At 38.7% G+C, this 20,418-nt stretch overlaps 2 protein-coding genes across 6 annotated transcripts in view; one reads left to right on the plus strand and one right to left on the minus strand.

The window, feature by feature from the left end:
• The window catches only part of KCND2 (potassium voltage-gated channel subfamily D member 2), a 433,086-nt gene extending 428,727 nt beyond the window's left edge, over positions 1-4,359 (plus strand). For all 3 annotated transcript variants that reach the window (XM_073328186.1, XM_073328184.1, XM_073328185.1), the window contains one exon: positions 1,120-4,359. In XM_073328186.1, coding sequence (XP_073184287.1) covers positions 1,120-1,297 — 178 coding nt within the window. In that variant the 3' untranslated portion in view covers positions 1,298-4,359. The remainder of the gene's footprint in view (positions 1-1,119) is intronic.
• A 4,162-nt stretch (positions 4,360-8,521) lies between these two features.
• TSPAN12 (tetraspanin 12) overlaps positions 8,522-20,418 on the minus strand; it is a 62,536-nt gene continuing 50,639 nt past the window's right edge. For 2 of the 3 annotated variants that reach the window (XM_073328188.1, XM_073328187.1), the window contains 2 exons: positions 18,859-19,002; positions 8,522-10,135 (listed from right to left, as the gene is read on the minus strand). In XM_073328188.1, the coding sequence (XP_073184289.1) occupies positions 9,830-10,135; positions 18,859-19,002 (450 nt within the window). In that variant the 3' untranslated portion in view covers positions 8,522-9,829. The remainder of the gene's footprint in view (positions 10,136-18,858; positions 19,003-20,418) is intronic. The other variant, XM_073328189.1, reaches the window with a different exon arrangement.

Consider the following 20,418-nt stretch of genomic DNA (forward strand, 5'->3'; position numbering starts at 1 on the left):
AAAGGTTTGGGGGGCACAAAACTACTGTTCTTCTGGAAGCATAGGAAGGCAAGGTGGGAAGGGTGCCAGTGAGGGATGGAGGATTTCTATGGTAATGGGGGACCTAGCTGGATTCCTCCTGTTCACTTTCAGTTACTGTGACTTCCCCACCATTCTTTAAAGGGGCAGAATTTGTGTAAGGAAAGAGTGACCGCCTTGTAACCAGGGTTCAAGTCAGCTTTGTTTTGCTTCTTTGGGCACTGGCCCTCTTAATGCCTTGTCCAAAGTGTCCTACCTCCCTAAAACTAGGGTGCAGGTCTTCCTCTCACTTTCCTACAATTACATTCCATTTAAAAGCTGCTCCACAAAACTACCCTATAATGAGGGTTAAGGTTTTGTCCTTCACACTGATCTATGATCATGTCCTACTGACCACTGACCCTGGATTCTCTGCAGCCAGGTCTCCTGCTCTCTGTCACAGAGTGTTGTGGAAGACTAGGAGTTTGGGTAAATTATAGAAGACCAGAGTTCCTCAGCAGTTTAATCTTTATTCATCCTGTAATCTTCTCAGCCCATCTCTCGCCTCCTTTTGTACAGTTCAAGATTTTCCTGAAATTCACCCACAAAAAGGGGGCCCTTGCTCCAGAGAGCTAAAAATCGAAATAAAACCTCATGATTGTTAAGCTCAACTCCTGGTTTGTTGTGTCTGATTGAACCACCTAGTGTTGGCAAAACTGCAAATAAGAAAATAATACAATGGACCTACAATAATCAAAAAGAAAGTATCTGGATAATTGTACGTATGGAGATAAATTTATGAATAGGTTTATATGATGAGGTTGTCTGTGATAGCCTGGGACTGGACTTGATGACCCAGGAAGTCCCTTTCAGTCCTGTGTTTCTGTGAAAAACTCCAAGAGAGCAAAGTATTTTAATAGGAGTCACAGATCTTTCTTCCTCAGCCACATTCTGCATGTCTAATGACCAAAAGAGCAGAGGCCGTGTTTGCAGTGTATCTGTGTTTATCCTACGTGATAACAAAACAGACTTTAAGCTGGTTGGCTGGGATAATGGAATTGAATAAGGAGAGAAGTTTATAACAATGTAAACATTTACCTCATTGATTTTTCTCCCCTTTAGCCGATCCAGTTTAAATGCCAAAATGGAAGAATGTGTTAAACTAAACTGTGAGCAGCCTTATGTCACAACAGCAATAATCAGCATCCCAACGCCCCCAGTGACCACACCCGAGGGGGATAATAGGCCAGAATCTCCCCTGTATTCAGGAGGAAATATTGTCAGAGTATCTGCTTTATAAAACAATTAGAATAGAGACCACTTGCCAGCTGAGCTCTAGCGATGAGAAGACTTCTGGAGAAGGAGAGAGCTGGAAAAGACAATACCCCTTGGTCAGTGTAACCGCAGCCACAGCTTGAAGGGATCAGAAGAATTAAAACATTTTGGGTTTCAGTGTTGTAGCCCGTGAAGCAGGCAACCAAACAGAGTTTCTACACAGCGTCTGAACAGTTACACAGCGCAATCTTCTGTGACCATTTTGACTTACTATATGAGCACAATGAAATGTCCCCCATTGATGCTTCTTACCACCATGGGAACTTTTTAAAAAAAATAAACAAACAAAACAAACAAAAAATACCCCACGTTTGGACATTACATTCCGACTGAATGCAAAACAACAATGAAAAACATTTTGATAACGTCATTTTTTCTTGTTGATAAACCATGAACTTGTTGACAAACTCCCTATTGTTAAAAAAAAAAAAAAAGGGAGGGAGGGAGGGAGGAAACAAAATGCTCATATGAAATATGTTTGTACTGACTGGCAGAAATACAACCATAGTGCATGCTGAAATTCTTTGGAGCTGTGATCTCAGTTTACTTACGTTGTTTTTCAGATTAGGCATGATGAAATATTACTGTAGAAAGGGGCATTTCTGTGCACTTACTGCTGATTGTTCATGTTCCACGGTAGTTGTACAAATAACTTACCTTTGGAAAATGCAGTATTTCTTACTCAAACACTCATTAGTGAACGCAAGGTGTTCAGTTAGTTTCAATATTTATTATTGTTTTATCTTGCTTCCTTGGTACTGCTACGACTGCAATAATTCATTGTATATCTGTTGTATCAGGAATCAGGATTAATTTGTTTAAATATTTTGCACAACTTCATCTGCACCATGAACCCCGTGGATAGAAAATGTTTTCTCTAACGTGGAGAAGTTTTAAATAACCATATAATCAAAACTGTGTCGCACAAGTGTACTTCTCAGTCATACTTCTTTTTGTCCACTGTAATCTGTATTTTCAAGATGCAGCACATTTATCTGGTCTAACATTGCTTTCTTCTTTGGGATTTCAATTCTTCATAAATTGGCTTAATCTTTTGTTCTGCAAACACTTGCCTACCTTTGTATTTCCTGAACCAGTCTTCTAGTGTGGTGTTACAGTGTCAATCCCATTTGAAATTAAATGAAAACAAAGGGGTTTTGTGACAAATTAACACTTAGCTTGAAACCTCTTTGTTTTTCTGCAGTATCCAGAATATTGGCTATGTTGAGCACTGGAAGACATTTAGTGAAAACAGTTTGCTAAAACTCTCTTTGTAGTTATCTGTAAACCTGCATCCAAAAATTTATTTGGGGCTTCATATCTTGTAAGACTATAACCAAGAAACACTGATAAATTAGAGATCTGAGATTTTCTGCAAACTTTTGATTGACTCCAATGGGAAGTTAGCTGTACGATCGGACCCATAAATGCATATAAAGACTTTACTATTTAAAAATGCCTTTTTTCTTCATTGTCTTACAGAAATCTAAATTTTCTTACCAAAAGGTTTCTGCCAACTGCAGTTTTCTTTACTAGAAGACAAGAATGTTAAGAGGTTTGTCATCTTGAAAATGATGTGCACATGAAATAGTAGGTGTTTATAGTAGAAATACTGTATCAGCAGAAATTACCGCATGGCTCCATATAAATATATATATATGCCAATCAAAAGGCACTATGCATTAGAAGACATTACCACAAGTGATACACATAGTTATTTAACAGTTTGAATATTGTATGTTTCATACTTTATGGTACCAATTACTAACCACTCTCGTGACTGAGCTTAACATTTATAGTAAGAGGAAATACACCGTGAAAGTAGAACCTTGCTAATTTGCACCCTTTTTACTTCACACAACTAGTTGGTCGTCTCGCCTTATCTGTAAGCAAAGATTTAAAAACAGATGCTGTGATGAGGGCTGAGATTTTATTTTTACAAAATATGCTACAGAATATTCACTACTATGCTATTGTCATAAATTAAAACTCAATTACACCTGACAAAAGAAGAGAGTATATTTTGCAATGAGTGATACTTGTTTTCACCAAGTTTGTTCACTTACTCACAAACTTGGTTAATTTACTATGCCGTTCCCATTCATTTGTGCAAATTAGCAAGTTTCTACTGTGTTTATAAATGAAATCAAAACTTGAATTTCATTTAAGGAATCAACACACTGAATTTTCACTGACTGATACCAGTGAATGCGTCAAGTAATTGAATTGAAATCAATTATTTTGATCTCCTCTCTTACAGTGTTGTAAAGTTGGGTTCACATTAGTTTTTACTTGCTTCCTACGTCTACTCATAATTACTCATGAAAAAGAGACTGGCTTTGTTCCTAGTGTTTGCTGAAGCAGTTACTCGTATGAAAACTGCCCTGATATTAACAATCGAATACAGCTTCTTCTTTGTCACATGGTGCTTCTTAATTAATTACATCCAGAAACTAATATAAGATGGCAGTTGCTGAAAGCCATTTGGGATAAGCCCTGAACTGAGTTAGACCTTGTGCAATCCCATGGACTCCACTGAGATCACACAAGGTTTAAGAATTTGGCCTCTTAATTTTATTTTTCATATGGACTAAAGAGACTGCAATACAGCAATATTTGCATAGCGGTTACATCCCCAATTACAAGTTTTATTCATTTTTAAAGTACAGGTTAAGAAATAATTTGGCAAGATTTTTCAGAATGCCATTCCTGTCTCCTATTTCCATATATCACTTTGATTAATTTATTTTGAATTTGGAAAATAATCATTCTTTTGGTGTTCGAGGTGATTTAACTGCTGTTTGGTAGTGAATGACTGTTGATGACTGTGTAAAATGCATCTGTGCTGTAAATGAAATGTAATTATTTCTGTGTATCATACAAAGAAACCAAGGTTGTTGTTTTGGACAATTTTGTTTGAAATTCTTTTAACATATTTCAGAAGACAGCATAATACATGTGTTATGCTGAATGAATAGACAGCAGAGGAATATTTAAATAAAAGATCTGCATGCTTCAACGGGACAACCTGGTTTTTCAGTAACTTATTATTCATGGAGCACATTTTCCTGTCCAGATTCAAGGAACAGCCAACATGTGTGCAGCAAACCTATATGATCCAACTGAAGTGCAAGGTGTACACAGATTTACATCACTATAGAGACAACGGGCCCAGTGATTCTTTGGTACAAAAAGCTACACATAGGGACTCCCTTGCCACCCCATTTGCCAGCCAGAAGCACGGGGAGTGGCCAGGTGGAAAGAGGTACGTGGGCAATGTATTCCTTGGCTGCTGACACGGCCATGTGGAAGGTCACTGACAGGTGGTGAGGGTTAGAATAGCCTGTTTGCTGCTCCAATTTATGGCAGGACTAGATCACGCACAGCTGGTCACCTAGTCAGGTGGACCATAGAATTAGGACTATTAAATTACTGTCACCAAGGTGAGCTCTCTCTTACCTATTTTTAAAACCACCCTTTAAAATGACAATTTTTGAAAACATCTTGGCAAGAACAATTCTGCTGAACCTGCCTGGATGCCACATTATTTCAGTGCTGGTATCAAGTTCTATTCTTACAATCTTCTTGCTAAGATGGTCAAATTCTTTTTAGTGTAATAGCAGATGGCAAACTGTACAGTTCTCTTCTAAAAGAAAATAATGCAAATAATTCCCTCTTATTAACCATTTATATGGTACTATTGATGTGCATGCCATTTTACTGGTTCCAAGGAGTTAACAGTCTCTTCTAGACTGCTCCCCTACAGAAAAGCCCTTAGAATTTAAGAGGGTGTCCTTTCTGCAAGCTTTTTTTTTTTAAACCAACCCATAGAATTTAATAGACTGATTGTCCTGCAATTTAAAAACCCCTCTTGAAAGCATAGCACTCTCTGAGATTCTATGCATTTGAAGTCTCAGTTCCACAGAAACATTAAATTCCTGTGGACTTTCCTACATATAACATAATGAAAAGGACATATATATGGGAGGGAAATAGTCTTCTAGGTAGGTGAGTAAATAGCAAAAGTATTTATTTGTTTTTCCATGGCATGTAGACTATTTTTCAGAACACATACACCTATTTCCCTCCAATAATACACATTTTGCATAGAGCAACCATAGTTACTGAAGCAAACCTCTACTCATACAACTGATCAGATGGCCAATAGCAGTGTATTTTGCTGGAGCAGCAACCAAATGCAACTACTGAAGGGAACTGACACTAGATCTTTAAATGTAGTCATTAGACATGAGTAGACCAGAGAGGGGAGTGGGTGATACAAGTGCCTACATATCTAGAATTGATATAGATTGAAAGATATACTCGGTTATCTATCTAGCTTACAGAGCCCTGGTCTCCATTGGGGGGGCGGTATCAATCTAAGTTACGCAACTTCAGCTACGTAAGTAACGTAGCTGAAGTCGATGTACTTAGACCTACTCACTAGTGACTTGACTGCTGCTGCTCCCCCATCAACTCTGCCTGCGCCTCTCGTGGTGGTGCAGTACAGAAGTCGATGGGAGAGCACTCGGGGAATCGATTTATCGCATCTAGACTATCGCTGCCCGCAGATCCAGCTGGTAGCGTAGACATACCCTTAGTTACCATCTGTCTGTCGATCTTGGTTATTTATCTATCTATTTCTAAAGCATCCATTTTTGTGGCATCTAGGCACTTATATCTAAGGAAGATATGGGAATTGTGTCCAAAGTGAACAGATGGGTGTGAAGTATTAAGACATTCCAAACCATCTAAAGAAACTCACTCAATCAGAAGCAAGATTTGCAATGCTATATTAAATATCTCATTTCACCAACAGTGCTTCACACATGTTATAATATTCCAATGGTCAAAACATCAAAAGTGATACCAGGATTCTCATCTGTATAAGACATTTAATTGTATAGTGACAAAAGGCCTCTGTTGTTGTTACTGCTTATTACCTAAAATGTATGTGGCACTTTACAAAATGAGTTAGCTATGTTTACTGCAGGCAGAGTTTATAAGTATTCTCCCTCCAGCAAAAAGACTAAAATACATAAACCTTGGCCAATACTTATGGCCAAGAAATTAAAGCTTTGGCAGAACCCTGGGGAAAGTAAATTTCAGCGTCAAGGGCAGTCTCATGAAAATACCCTGCCTTTATCACTATTTATGTTCCAGTAGAACCCAGATACTACAATTGAGATTAGGTTCCCATTATGCTACATGCTGTACAAATGCAGGGCCTGATCCTGCCCCGTGTAAATTTACCCATGTGGTTTCTTCAGTGTCCCACTTGACGCATCTCCACAACTTAAGGTCATCACTGCACCTTTCAGACATTTATGCACGACTTACTGTCACATGTGAGTAGTCCCACTGACTTCCCACAGAGGTGTTTGTGTGTGTGGCTTGCATAGGTAGGGGCTGTAAAACTTTGGGGAGTAGTGCTGCATTGGGGAGATGTGGACAACAGAATGCAGGAAAGACGAGGGGTTGGCACACCGAAGAAGGAAGGGTTGGCTGAGTGTGGGAGGAAGAATATTACCAGTCAATATTTGCCAAGAGTCCAAAAACTGAAGGTAGAAAAAGTTAAAATGCTGGCTCAGACATGAGGATTCACTTAAGTGTGTGCACCTCCTCGCCACTGTTTGGTTTCCAGGAGGGCTGTGATGTTAAAGCTTCATTCTTGGAAGCGTAATGCTGGGGCCAGTAGTGGCTGCATGGCTGTGTAATGCCATGGGAAGGGCCCGGTGTCTCTGAGTGAGTTCCCAGATGCTCTGATAAGGGAGCAGGCCGGGGAGGGCATAGATGGCCAGATGCTCCTCCACACTTCCTTAAATCACTTCTACTCCCACCACTGGGGAGTTTCCATCACAGCCACTTTCAGATATCAGCAAATCCCAATATAGGGACTGAATACTCATCTCCATTGGCAATGGTGTACAGGGAAAGAGGTGGTCCCTCCATTAGCATGGATTTAATTGATGTAGGGTTTTGATATAGATCAACACCCTCCCCCTGTAATTAGGATAAGGAATCAGTGAAGTCTATAAAGCACAGGTGTAATGTCCTACACACGGAAAGATCCTGTAGCAGATGACCATGATGTGCACTAACTGATGCTTCTGAGGAGCTGCTGAGGGTAGCCCACCTGCCACTGCACAATTTGCAGACTATATGCGCATGGATAATTTTAGTAAAGTGCACACCTGAGAAGAAAGATATCGCTGATGCTGCTTCGGGATGTAGAAGCTGGTGATCCAAAAGGACTCCCAAGACTGTGACCCTCACTGAAAAAGAGGAGAGAGCAGCTATCACCCAGCAAACTCCTCTGAACCTTTCCCCTGAAAACAGGCCTCTCCTCCACCATATGTATTTATTATTATAACATTATTAAACATTAAACATTATTAAGGCTGCAGAGTCAAGAAGTCAGAAGTTAGGAACTGCCCAGAATTATGGTTGCCTGATCAACCTTAATCTGACCTATGTATGTGTTTGCATTATGATACAGACTTCACATATGACATATGATCCTGTTTGCAGGATCAGGTTCTAAATTAAAAAAAAAAGCGTTACAGGAAATGCAATAGAGAATACAAAACTGAGGAAAAGGGAAAACTGCTCTTAAGAGAGCATCATTTCTTGGACAACTTTGATCTCAGTCATCCCCCTTTGATCTCAGTCATCCATGGCCCTTAGTAATGGCAAAGTGCTACCGAAGAAACCTTGACTGACGTGGGACTAGGGGGAGTGGGCTCAATAACTTCCTTGCATCACAGTGACGTTCCAAAACCTACTTATTTCCCTCCAGCATTATCTCCCGATATAAACATGATCACTCAGAAGGTGGAGTCCAAAAGCTACAATGTAATTTGGCTTGGGACAGCCCATAGCAGGAGCTTCACCACAGAGAGTGATGCCTGCAGAGGAATTAAGCACACACACAGATCAGCGACAAAAGGTTAAACTCTGAACTGGCTCCCTAGCTTCCCATTCACTTGAAACTTTTATGAAAAGGTCAAAAAACAATGAAATTCACAGCTAATATCTACGTTTAACATTTGTGTGTTTAACATTAAACACACAATACTGACAAACTGACAGCAGTAAGGACATTTAACATAGAGCTTTTTAAAGTTAAATTACTAGGAAAAAAGCACCCACTCTCTTTAACTTTAAAAAGAAAGAAGCCATCACAAAATTCTGGGCAGTAGTGATTTTATTGGCTGCCATAGAGCACCTCTTTTTTTTTCTTCCTACACAGTTCCAAAACAAGTGGAAAAAACTTTAAAATTTCAATACTGTGTAAAAACCCCATTTGTCACAAAGCACTGTTATTGGAATAAACACATTTTTCAAGAACTTGTCTGACTGTAAAAAATAATCCTTTGAAATAAACATTTACATAAAAATACAGTAAAATGCACTTTTCCCACCTCAATAAATAGATTTTAACTCTGTTGCCATTTGGCAATTTGAGTCAACAGCGAACTTTCAATGAAGAAAAGGCTAGAGTGAAATTTCTCCTTCTTTACTCTTACATTACATTTATTGCAATTGCATCCAGAACAATAAACCAGTAGATCATTGATTTCCTTATAGTCTTTCATTTTTATCTGGAGGGCAGAAAGGAGGAGGAGGAGAAAGAGGGGTCTATCTATAAAGATTTGCTACTCTCATACTGATCCCTAGTTTGGAAAGAAAATATGTTTTATTTTTACTAAATTTATCCAGTCCAAAGAACATACTGTTTTGAAAAACATTTTCTACATATTAGGTCACATTTAGAATAATAAAGTATACTGATCATATTCATGGTTTTTAAAACCTCTGTTTAACATATTTTAATTTAAAAATTAAACAATCATCTTAGGATAAAAATAGAGGTTTTTAGACGATCTTTAAATGAAACAGCTAAAATAAAGGTGCTGTTAAAAAAAAGAAAAAAGAAAAGAAAATTTTACTCTTTTTACAGATGTTGCCATTTTTAAACCCATTTACTTGAATTGTAGCTCTACTATATATACACACACAAAAAAACCCCCATATATTTATATTCACATATATCCCTGAACATTTTCCCAATGGTTTAGTAGACGTGTTCAAAAGTCCATTTTGTTTGCCTCTCAAATATAGACATTTCTATGGAAGACCGTTATCTTTCTACTTTCTATGATGCTTTCTTTTTTTTTAAAGTGTCATTAGTAGTGTCTATCTACTTGTGTAGATATCAGTGTCTTATTATGCTGTACATCTTGTGGATGAGCTAAATATTGCAGCATCCAGTAAATGGTGCTTTATATGCAAAACAATGGTTTCATAGCTCGAAGAAGCTGAGAGACAGATCTTTGATCAACTGTCCTTCCATGGAGCTATCTCCATGTCTGTTCATTAGCCATTTTCTGAAACAGAAAGGTATACTTAAAAATGCAGGAGACAGAACAGGGGAAAAACAAAAACAAAACAAAAGCCCCATAACTTTGTGACTTCACACATTCATTTGTATCTCCTACAATTCCTCCATTTCAAAGTGTGTGTTAAAGCTGTTTGCCATAGAGGTATGTTCAAAGATCCTTGTCAGGCTGGGTTTCAGCAGCTCGACTGAATGACATGACAGGTGTTGTGAGGTGTCATTCTTCAAGGACATCATTTGATCTGTCCCAGGATCCCTTCTGTCATAATATAGAGCCCACAGCAAAGTAATAGTGAGGATCATAGCCAGAATCTGTGTAACTCCGATAGAGATTCCTAGAAATCGCAGAACTTGCAATTGTTTCGTTCCTCTCAAGAAAGTGTACATTTTTTTACCACAACCCTATAGAACAAAAAGATAAAAAAGACAGTCAACATTATTTGGATCTGCCTCAGAGTTCCAAATGCTTATTTTTACACATAGATAGTATCTCCTATTGTCCTTTTGACCCATCAAGGGTCGCATTTCTATTCTTCAAACCACGCTTTGTAATATTGCTTTGCTTGCTTGTTTTCCCTTTCCACAATCTTGTCTCAAAATCCTTTCATAGATTTAATTCACATAACCTCCCAGAGATCTGTTTGTTCCATATTTCTCTCCACTCATGACCTCTGCTCATCTGATCTGTGATCCGATCAACCTTGCTTATTTTGAAAAAAACTCAATTATTTTTTCCAATATTTAAGACAGCTCCATCAAATCTTTTCTTACTCCTCTTTTTTCTAAACGACAGACTTTAGACTTTTTAAGTCCATTGCTATAAAGCTTTTTTTAAAGCTGTTGCTATTAAGCTTTTAATAATGAGATCAACGTTTTAACTCCCTTTTGATTTTTCCAAACAGAACATATTTTTATAATACCATGAATCAAAATTAAACCAATATCCTAAACAAAGATTTGCCAAACTGTATAACCTCATCATGGCGTTCCCCAGACTCTTCAAGTTTTTTAGCTACATACATTATGTATCATATTCTTATTCTGAGCTCCTGACTTCTGTAGAAAGAGCCTAGACAGTGGATAAAATTAGTTACATTAATGCTTTCCAGTCACAGTACAAAGCCAAATGGTCTTTCCGACTGTGGAAACACTAAAGGGAGGTAACCTTTACAGAAGGATTCATGATCAGTTTCTCCAAAGTATTAGATACAAGTAGTTTTCCTTACTCACAAAGTACATTTTTACTATTCCAGCTCTTTGTTCTTCAACTAACAGCCTCTGTTCATTGCAAAAAACCCGCCCATGTATGTTTTATACTTATGGCAACTCACCAGGGCTATACTCTAAAACTAACCAGACTTTGTGCTCATCTGTACATAAAAGCATCTTTGTGATTTTTAAATTGTGAAGTCATGGACTGTTTTTATTCCTATATCTTATACTGGGCTGAGCATCTTACTGCTACTTACCATATAGTAACATATTCAGTCTATTTGAAAACATTTTGTTCTTGGGTCATAGAATGTTTAACGCAAACTGTCAGTTACTGTAACTAAAAAACAGCAATGAGAGCAATATTGTGAAAAATTGCACTGATGAAGTTTACCAGTCCATAGCAAAGTAGCCTCCCGACACACAAAGCACTGGTGCTCATCCCTCCCCCAAAATCACTCTTCTTCCTCAGCAAACTGGTCTGAATGCCTCAGTGCTGTTCTGTCAACCAGAATTATTTCAACATTTTATACTGAAGGCCACATCACCTTCTTATTTATTATATCTATTACCATAGCACTTAATAGCCCCAGTCATGAGGAGGAGCCCATTGTGGAAGTTGCTGTTCAAACACAGAACAAAAGATGCTCCCTGTCAAAAAGAACCGCAATCGAAGGCCTTGTCTACAGTGACTAAGTAAGTCAATCTAAGTTACGCTAGTTAAGTTACGTAAGTTATGTAACAGAAGTTGACATAGCTTAAATTAACTTACAGCGGTGTCTCTACACCGCACTATATCGAAAGGTGAGTGCTCTTCCATTGACTTATCGCATCTTCACCAGACCCACTAAATCGATGCCGCAGCATCGATTGCAGCAATGCCGATTTAGCTACACTGAAGACAAGCCCTTAGCATCTTATTGAGGTGATCTCTGCATGTAGCTCCTCTCCTCCCATTCATGATGACATAATATCCCAGCATGCAGCTACAGCCATTCCTGACATGGAAAAGTACTATTAAGAAATTATTGCATTTCACTTGTTTTTAAAATGTAAAATCAAGGCAGAGTCCAGAACACATGACCACTGAGCTCTCTGCAGACCATCACCAAGTGCTCCTTGGACCACAGTCTGATAACTGCTGATGCAGACAATTTTACAGGAAAACACCCAAATCAAAATATCCAAGGCTAACTGTCTTCTCTCTGCAGAAAAAATAAGTAAGTAGCCTTGCAGAATCTTCCTTGAACCAGTCTCTCTTGAGAAAGAGGAGTTTTGGGGAGAGTTGATCACACAGATTTTTAAGCCCAGGCATCCAGTCCCCCGTCCTGGCCAAGCATCTCATGGATCTGTGGGAAAGGGAGCTGTCCTGCAGGGATGGCCATTTTACCCTAGCAGGATGTGTCCAGGAAGAGCCACAGGCAGGGCCTTTCTGAAGCGGCTCAGTAATAACTGTACACAGGGAACCAATAGGAGATAATACAACTGCAAACTATATTTCATCCCTGCCCAGATTTCTACATTAAAATCAATCCCAAGGGAAAGTGCTGTAGAGAGCAGCACTTCAGCTCCTTCAGTCCAACCCAACTCTATTCCACCCCTGAACTCTACAGAGATTTAAAGGTGGGTCTTCTGCACAGGACAAGTGAGGGGAAATTCACAGAGACACAGGTCTTCACAGGACAGTGTGATGGAAGCACACAGTCACTAGTACCAACAGGACACTTTGATAAGCCATCGGGTTGGTCACGTTATTTTCAAAATGTTGTTTCTGTGATTATGACCCTACTAATCTATTCCACATAGTCTTATGACAAATAAGTAACTGTCCAAAATAACAGGCTTTTAACACTGAGCATGACCACGTTAGTATTCCTGTCATGTTAAAAGCTTCCAGAAACCAAAATTTATTTCAAATGCCACCGTCATAGATGCCAGTTTACTTGACTAACAGCCTGATTCTACAAGTGCTTCACATGCAAACTCACACCGACGTCAACAGGTCCCTCACTTCGGATCTGTAATGAATAAACTATTCCATGTATTCTGAAAACATTATGTCAGAATACATTAAAGGACTTTGACATCTTTCCAGTATTAACCACAGTAATACAACACAGACTTTCAACAGTTTCATTCGGTCAATGCTTTAACAGAGGTGAGACTCAGAGCAGAACAAAAAGCAAATTTAGGCTTCTAAGAAATTTTAAAACAAAAATCTTTGCCGCAAAAGACCTTTAATTCAAACTGATACAGAACAAGAAAGTCATTTGGGCACGTTTTCCTAAGCAAAATATATTGTTTCAATTATGCTGCTCCAAATTTGTTTTTAACTGTGAAGAAACTAGCTGATTTAATATTTTCTGATAACTTATGAGGAACTAAGTGCATGCTGGTCACAGTTAAAAAATGCTTACACACAGTACTCAAATTCAGTTCATCTGCTGTCTAGAGGAAACATCAGCATCAGAGAGCAATAGCATTAATCCGTACAGCTCCTGCAGTACAGACATGTAACTAAGGCAAATTTATACCAGATCTCTCCAGGCTGCCTCCTTCCACTTAATGATGCTCTTACATTTCTGCTCTGGTTCACATTCAAATCAGTTTCCAAAACTAGACCTATCCAGCCATTCCCATTATCCCCAATTTATACATTTTATTTATGCATATTTGATATACTCAGAGTTTTTAAGTTGCAATTAAAGGACATATAAATATACTCTCCTAGGCTGAAGTAAAAAATCTATGTCAAGAAGAACAGCTCTTACATTAGTGACAACACAATACCAACTATTACAATTTGTAAAGATCATTCAGTATAGTATTACTTTCTCAAGCTTGCAAAGCTATAAATTTAGGGCCTTATTCTCATTTATACTATGGCCATTTTACACTGCTGGCAGTGTAAAGGGGCCCTAAAGTAGGCATAAAATACTTTTACACCCACTTTAACACTCAGTGTTGAAAAGTGGCCATAGTGTAAATGAAAATCAGATTCAAAAAGTTTAGTTCTACACTGAAAGTGACTATGTACAAATGACATCAACTTAGCTAACAGATCTGCTTCCTATATGTAATCAGAGTCCATCAGGTTATAAAAGGGAAGGATATTTACCTGTAATTTTGCTTCTCTGAAGATAACATCTTTCAGGATTCTTATGCCTGGGCCTTAGCTTCTTACCGTTAGAACAGCTGAACTCTCCTACCTCTCAAGATTATATTTTTTTAACCTAGTGAAGGCAGGTAACGAGCACACCAAGCCCACTACTGTGCTCTTACATCACCCTCTGATGACCGCTGATCTTCAAATGTTCTAGTCTATTCTTTCAATTGTACAGGAAGTGAAGCTCCCAAAAAGAAAACCAATTCACAAAGATCAACATATGCAAAAAATAATAGCTCAGAAGGCAAAAAAAAAGTGAGAGAGGAAAAATAACTCAGAAAAAGGTTACTTCCAAAATCTGCAAAGCAATGGGTGGGGAAGCAAGATTCCGGCAAGACCATATCTTCTGTGCAGCAGCGTTACAGGTAACTCATCTTCTTTTCATTAACAATGCCATCTGTGCAGGATTCTGACTCTTCAAGAATAAGACGCTCAAGACATTTCTCAAAAGAAAATTATAGCACAGCTGCATTGAGCAGCAGCTATGTCAATGCCGACCATCAATCCAAACACAGACTTTTTTCAGCATAAAAAAAGACTATTAAGTTACCTCTAAAAATGCAGCATCCGGTGTTAAAGTACAAGCCTGCTGAATGAACCCAAAACTAGAGAATCAAACTCATGGGGAAAATGTTTTTGCCAACTGAAAATATGGTGCCACTTAACATGAAGCAAAAATATTTTTTGTGGTGAAAGAGAAGAAGCATGGCCTGCCTTAACTTGGAACCAATTCTGCAGCAAAGACTCCAAAATTGGATTCCTTCCTGGAAGATGAATTAATCCAATAATGTTTTGGGAATGGGGGTGGAGGGAGAACCATGTAGCGGCCTTTCAGATGTCTGTGATGGAGACAGCCACAAGCCAGGCAGTCTTGCCTTGGCATATCCTGTAAGGTTCAGATCACAAAGGTCATTGCAATGGAAAATTAGTTGCCCTATCTAAGGATGTTAGTCTGCTCCAAGTGAAACCAAAAAGACTGTGGACATCAAGCACAGGGAGAAAGGACTCATCGAAATGAGGATATGGGAGTGGAAAGAATGTTGGCAGAACAATAGGCCATTGATGTTGACTTCTGACCCCACATCAGAGAGGAGTCTTTGATGAATCCTCAGCACTGCCTGATTCTTCTTAATTGGGTATAATAAGGTGGATCAGGCACTAGGGCCTCAAGCACTCTCATTTTATGAGGCAACGTATTCCAGTGTACAGGACAATGGGCTAAGAGTCAGGAGACCTGGTTTGTATCCTGTTTCTGTCACTGCCCTGCTATGTGACCTTGGCAAGACACTTCATCTTTCTGTGCTGCATTTTCCCAGTCAGTAAAATGGAGATAATGACACATAGGTTTCCTTTCTAAAATGACGTGAGATCCACAGTTGAAACTCTCTACGTAATAGTGATGTATTGATTCTATAAATCAAGACTGGGTGTCTTTCTGAAAGATACACTTAGTTCAACCATCAGTTACTGTGCGTAATGTCGAATGACATTCTTTGCCTTGTGCTAAGGAGGTGGTTGGACTAAATGATTATTATCTTTCCTTCTGGCCTTCCTCCTAGGAATTCATGAACTGAACTGTCTCCAGGAAAATGACCTTCCATGTCTTAGGAACTCAGTTCCCTGGAACTGAGTGGCTCAAAAGAAGATTTCATCAGGGTTGCATTAAAAGTGTCAAGCTCCAAATGAACCCAAAACATACTGCAATTAAATAAACCTAGTCAAATAAAACAAGGTGGTGGTACTCAAACAGTTTTTGTACAAGGCAGATCTGATTCCACCACATGTTAAACCTTTTCCACTCAGAAAATAAGATCCTTCTGGTAGATGGCTTCTGAGATGTCTGAAGGACAAGAGACAGCTATCTACTCAGACACACCATAATTAAAGACTCAGTCTTGCCAGGAGCCAAGCTGTAATAGACTGGGATGGGGTGATGTGCCCTGATTCTGAATAATGATCTGAAGCCAGATTTTCAGCCCGGTGGGATCAGCATGAAAGCAGAGTACTATACCTGTCTGGGTTAGGATGGCGCTCTTAGAATCAATATAACTTTTGGCTAATGAGTTTTGTTCAAAACCTTTGGTATCAGAAGGAAAAGCACACAGGAGACCATTTTCCCCAGTGAGTGGAGAAAGCTCCTCCTTGCTAATGCAGTCTTTTCTCAGTGACATGAGCTTCCTGAAGCTGCTCTAATTTACACCAGTTACACTTGAACATCCTACACCATTCCCATTTCTGAACTGAGTGTAGCTTGAGAGGAATGGAGAATTTTATGCTAGATATTTTCAGTTCAGCAATGTCACGCAATTAAACAACAAACAAAAACAGGCAAAACTTTATGTAGGCCAGACAATGCTTTGTACCCTGCTCTGCTATAGTCAACAACAGAAACCTAAGTTAACTATCAATCCTAGTCTCAGAAGAGTATTAATATTATTGATGATGACGATGATGCTAAAGAGAAGGAAGTAGACAAAACAGAGACCATACAGCTTCTGTCTCACTGAAGCACAAGATGCACATTGGGGGAAGATCATTGGCAGCAGAGATAGTGTTTGCCAAATAGCAAAAATTGCACCTTTAAATTTCTAAAAAGTCTGTTGTAAGTAATGGAGTTTTTAAAAACCATGATTTTAAAAAGTGCTTGGCAAATGTTTCTTCATCATCCTCAAACTGGAAAAAATCTGATTTCACACTTCTTCCAAAGGAGAACACATTTAACTACTCATTTATTCAGATTTAAATGTGCTTTAACTTCAATGTCCTGGCCAATAAATATATTCACTTTACAGGGTCCTCCCCTCCCCCCTTCCACTCACAGAAATTGTAAAAGAACTCTTGAAAGAGGACTAGTCTTGCTTCATATTATTATTAACATTAGCCTTGATTAAACCTTATAAAAATGCAAAGGCAGGTCTGTTTCATGCAATATTTATAATATTATTTTAATATGCATAATCTTTGCTCAAACTCTCCAAATGTCCAAAGTGAGCTAACAAAAGTAAAGTGCCAAAAGAATGCAACATCACCAAGAAATCCTGAAGAGTAAATTACAAAGTTATTGCTATAATTTTATGTCTTAAGTGTAAAGTTAAAAGTTACTCTGACTCTTAGTATTTTTCATTGTTTAAAAACAAAATAAAAAACCTAAGTTATCAACAAAATAAAACTTGTACATGCTTTTAATATTTGGTTATTTTTCAGACAGAATATGATTGTTATGTTCAAATAGAAACTACAACCATTCCAAGATACTGTCAATTCTAAGAAATTCAAGTGATCTAAGTTTTGAAATAGGATCAAATGCTATTCCTGACTGCCACAAACTCAAACTTATTTCACATACCTAACATACACATGGAGGCAAATGTACATTTGTTCTCCTCTCAAAGCCTTTTTTCACATTTAAATATACGATGTTCCCGATGCCTCCATCTTGGAGACATCAATCATAGTACTATTGAGAGCACAACTAATGATTTTCAGCTTTCTGCCAGCATAAGTGATAATGCCTGCAAAAACAGCATACTTTGATGAGGCAGGCTCAAGAGCAAGTCTGCATGAGAAGAGATAAGAGCATCAGTAATGAAAGTATTTTCTTAATTTTAACATATTTTGATCTTGCACACACTGATGTGTTTGTTCAAGCGATGCTATCAATCTCTTCAGGTTCAAATGTATTCCCTCTCATTATCCATTTTTTATCCTTTTAAAAAAATATTATATACAACTCAGCAACAATAGTGTAGACCATAGAAAACGACTGCTTTGGCATAAAGTCTCCATTTATGTTCACATTGGAGTGACTGTGTTATTTGTCTGTGTGCATGATCCCTGCTGGCTGAGGCATCAACAGAGCTCTTGGATTTTCAAAGGACTTGACAGAGGCATCTTCCTATCTAGGTACTTATGTGGTCATCATCACCATAGTATCTGAGAACCTTCACAATCCTGAAATCTCTCTCCAGCCTGGTGAGTTGGAGAAACGGAATTTATGAATTAGTGTGTGGTCTTCTATGTCCATAGCCATTTGGAAGTTCAGTAATCAGCTTGCCAAAACTGGGAGACTCATGTGACTATATTATTCAATATAAAATAGCTATTTCAGGGCTTATACATGTGCAAGGTGCTAACTGCATTGCTAATGCCTTATCTCATTTCTAGGTGAACAGATATTTTGAAAGCTTCAACTGAAGGCAGGCCACAAATCCACTGATTCTGTAAGACTTTTCTATTACCTCAGTAACCAAAAAGAGGAAGTCAAATTCTTACTCTTTAAGATGATGATACCACCCTTGTAGCTTCAATTGAGTTATACCAGGAATGAATATGGCCCACTATATAAAATCTCCCCCTCCATTTCCACCCACCAACAGAATCTTTCTGCTTACCACAGCCTTTCATGAGAAGCATACCAACAGATCTATCTTTCGGAGTCCATTTGTCAATATATGCTCATACATTTGGAATGCACACCTCCAAAGTAGGAGGAGTTTCTAAAATATACAGAAGTAGGAATGGTGTGAATGTTTGAGGGCAGGGGAGAGGGAAGAGAGACAAGCTTTGGGAAGACATCTCTCCCTATGGTGGGAGATCCTTGCCAGAAAAGAAGGTAAAATTCCAAGGAGCTCAGCAAGAACGCCAAACATTTTTCAGACTTACATGTTATGAGTTTGGAAGTCATAGGAACATGTAAGTACATACCCTTCTGAAATATTTAAGTGTAGCACTATTTTTTCCTCCCTACCTCTTGATAAAGATCACTAAGGTCCTCGTGATGTGCCTGCTTGGAGCATCCCGGGAACTCTCTAACACAACAGGAGTCAGGAGGCCAGTCCATCTCTGTCATTTCCAGCCAATCAGTGAAGTACACCACTCCACAGCACTTAAACTGTAAAGGAAACGTTAGCCAAGATCAGTGACTGTAGTGTGATGCTCCCTGGTCATAAAAGCTAAAAACTGAACCAACTTTTTAAAACATGTATCTAGAACCAGACATACGCAGGCTATTGTTTTTAGGTATTTTTTCTGGCAGCTCCTGTACAGAGCCTCATTTTATGGATGCCTCTGTTGTCCCTGGACATAACAAAGCCAAAAATCAGCCAATCACATAGATCTGTGATCTGTCCTTTCCCTCCCCACCAATCCCCTAGTTCAGTGGTTTTCAACCTTTTTTTCTTTTGCGGACCCCTAAAAAATGTTGACTGGAAGTGCAGACCTCTTTGGAAATCTTAGACATAGTCCATGGACCCCCAGTGGTCCACAGACCATAGGTTGATAACCACTGTTCTATGGTAACAGCAACCTTTCGTGGATCACATGTTGAAAACCACTGCCCTACTTGGTGCTTCACAGAAATTGTCCTTGCCTGCAATGCTGCTGTGATTATGGGGGTAGCCAAGAGAAGTTTAATAAAAGCCAGTGGAATGGAGAATCCCTACAAAACTAGAGCAGACTAGAGGCAAATCTGGGGGGGAGGGGGGAAATGCACAGGAAGAGATGTGTCAGAGCAGGGAAAGGGACAAAAATAAGGGAAAGGAAAGAAAATGAGTAAAAAGTGAAGACAATAAAAAAGTGCTAAGAAAAATACTGAAATGGAAAAGGAAAATAGGAGGAAGGAAATTTGGGGGAAAATAAAGTATCACAGGAGACTATAATCTGTATTAGAATCATAATAGTAGGAACTCTGACCACAAAACAGGTCATAATAGATCATAAAAATCACAGTAACAAACTTATAACCTAGTGATGGGATTTCATTTTCTAGGCTGCATTCACAACAAAGAGGGCTGATACAATGGCTCCAGATTTACTTTGTGCAATCCCCTATCCTCTGTCCATTGCCTGCACACCAACACACACATTCTCTCCCACCATACCTTAGTATAGCTGTCAACCAGCACTTCTCTTTTCTTGTTAATTTTAAATTCTTCCCCCTCCCCCCACCTTCTGCTTCTCATCAGAGTCCCATTACTAAATTCTTTCTTGGTTTTCACCTACCTTTTCATTCAGGCCAAAGTCTTACTGAATTGCTGGGGAGTTTTGCCTGACTGAAGACTTCAAGCTTTGGCCCCTCATGTTATCTGCTATCGGCTTTTTTCCCTATTTGTTTTTACTTTCATTCTTCTGCTTCCCCACTGTCCTTCTCCCAACCTCAATTCTCCCTCTCTGTACCTTCCTAGCCACAAGTTCACCCTTTCTGGTTATTGGATCAGCAATTTGCTCTTAAAAAAACGTAACGAGGTGGTTAGGAAAAACAGATTTCACTTCTCTCCCAAAAAGTTATAAAACACAGAAGACAGTGCTC

Source organism: Lepidochelys kempii, chromosome 1 (assembly GCF_965140265.1).
Source record: "Lepidochelys kempii isolate rLepKem1 chromosome 1, rLepKem1.hap2, whole genome shotgun sequence".
In the NCBI taxonomy this organism is placed as follows: domain Eukaryota; kingdom Metazoa; phylum Chordata; order Testudines; family Cheloniidae; genus Lepidochelys; species Lepidochelys kempii.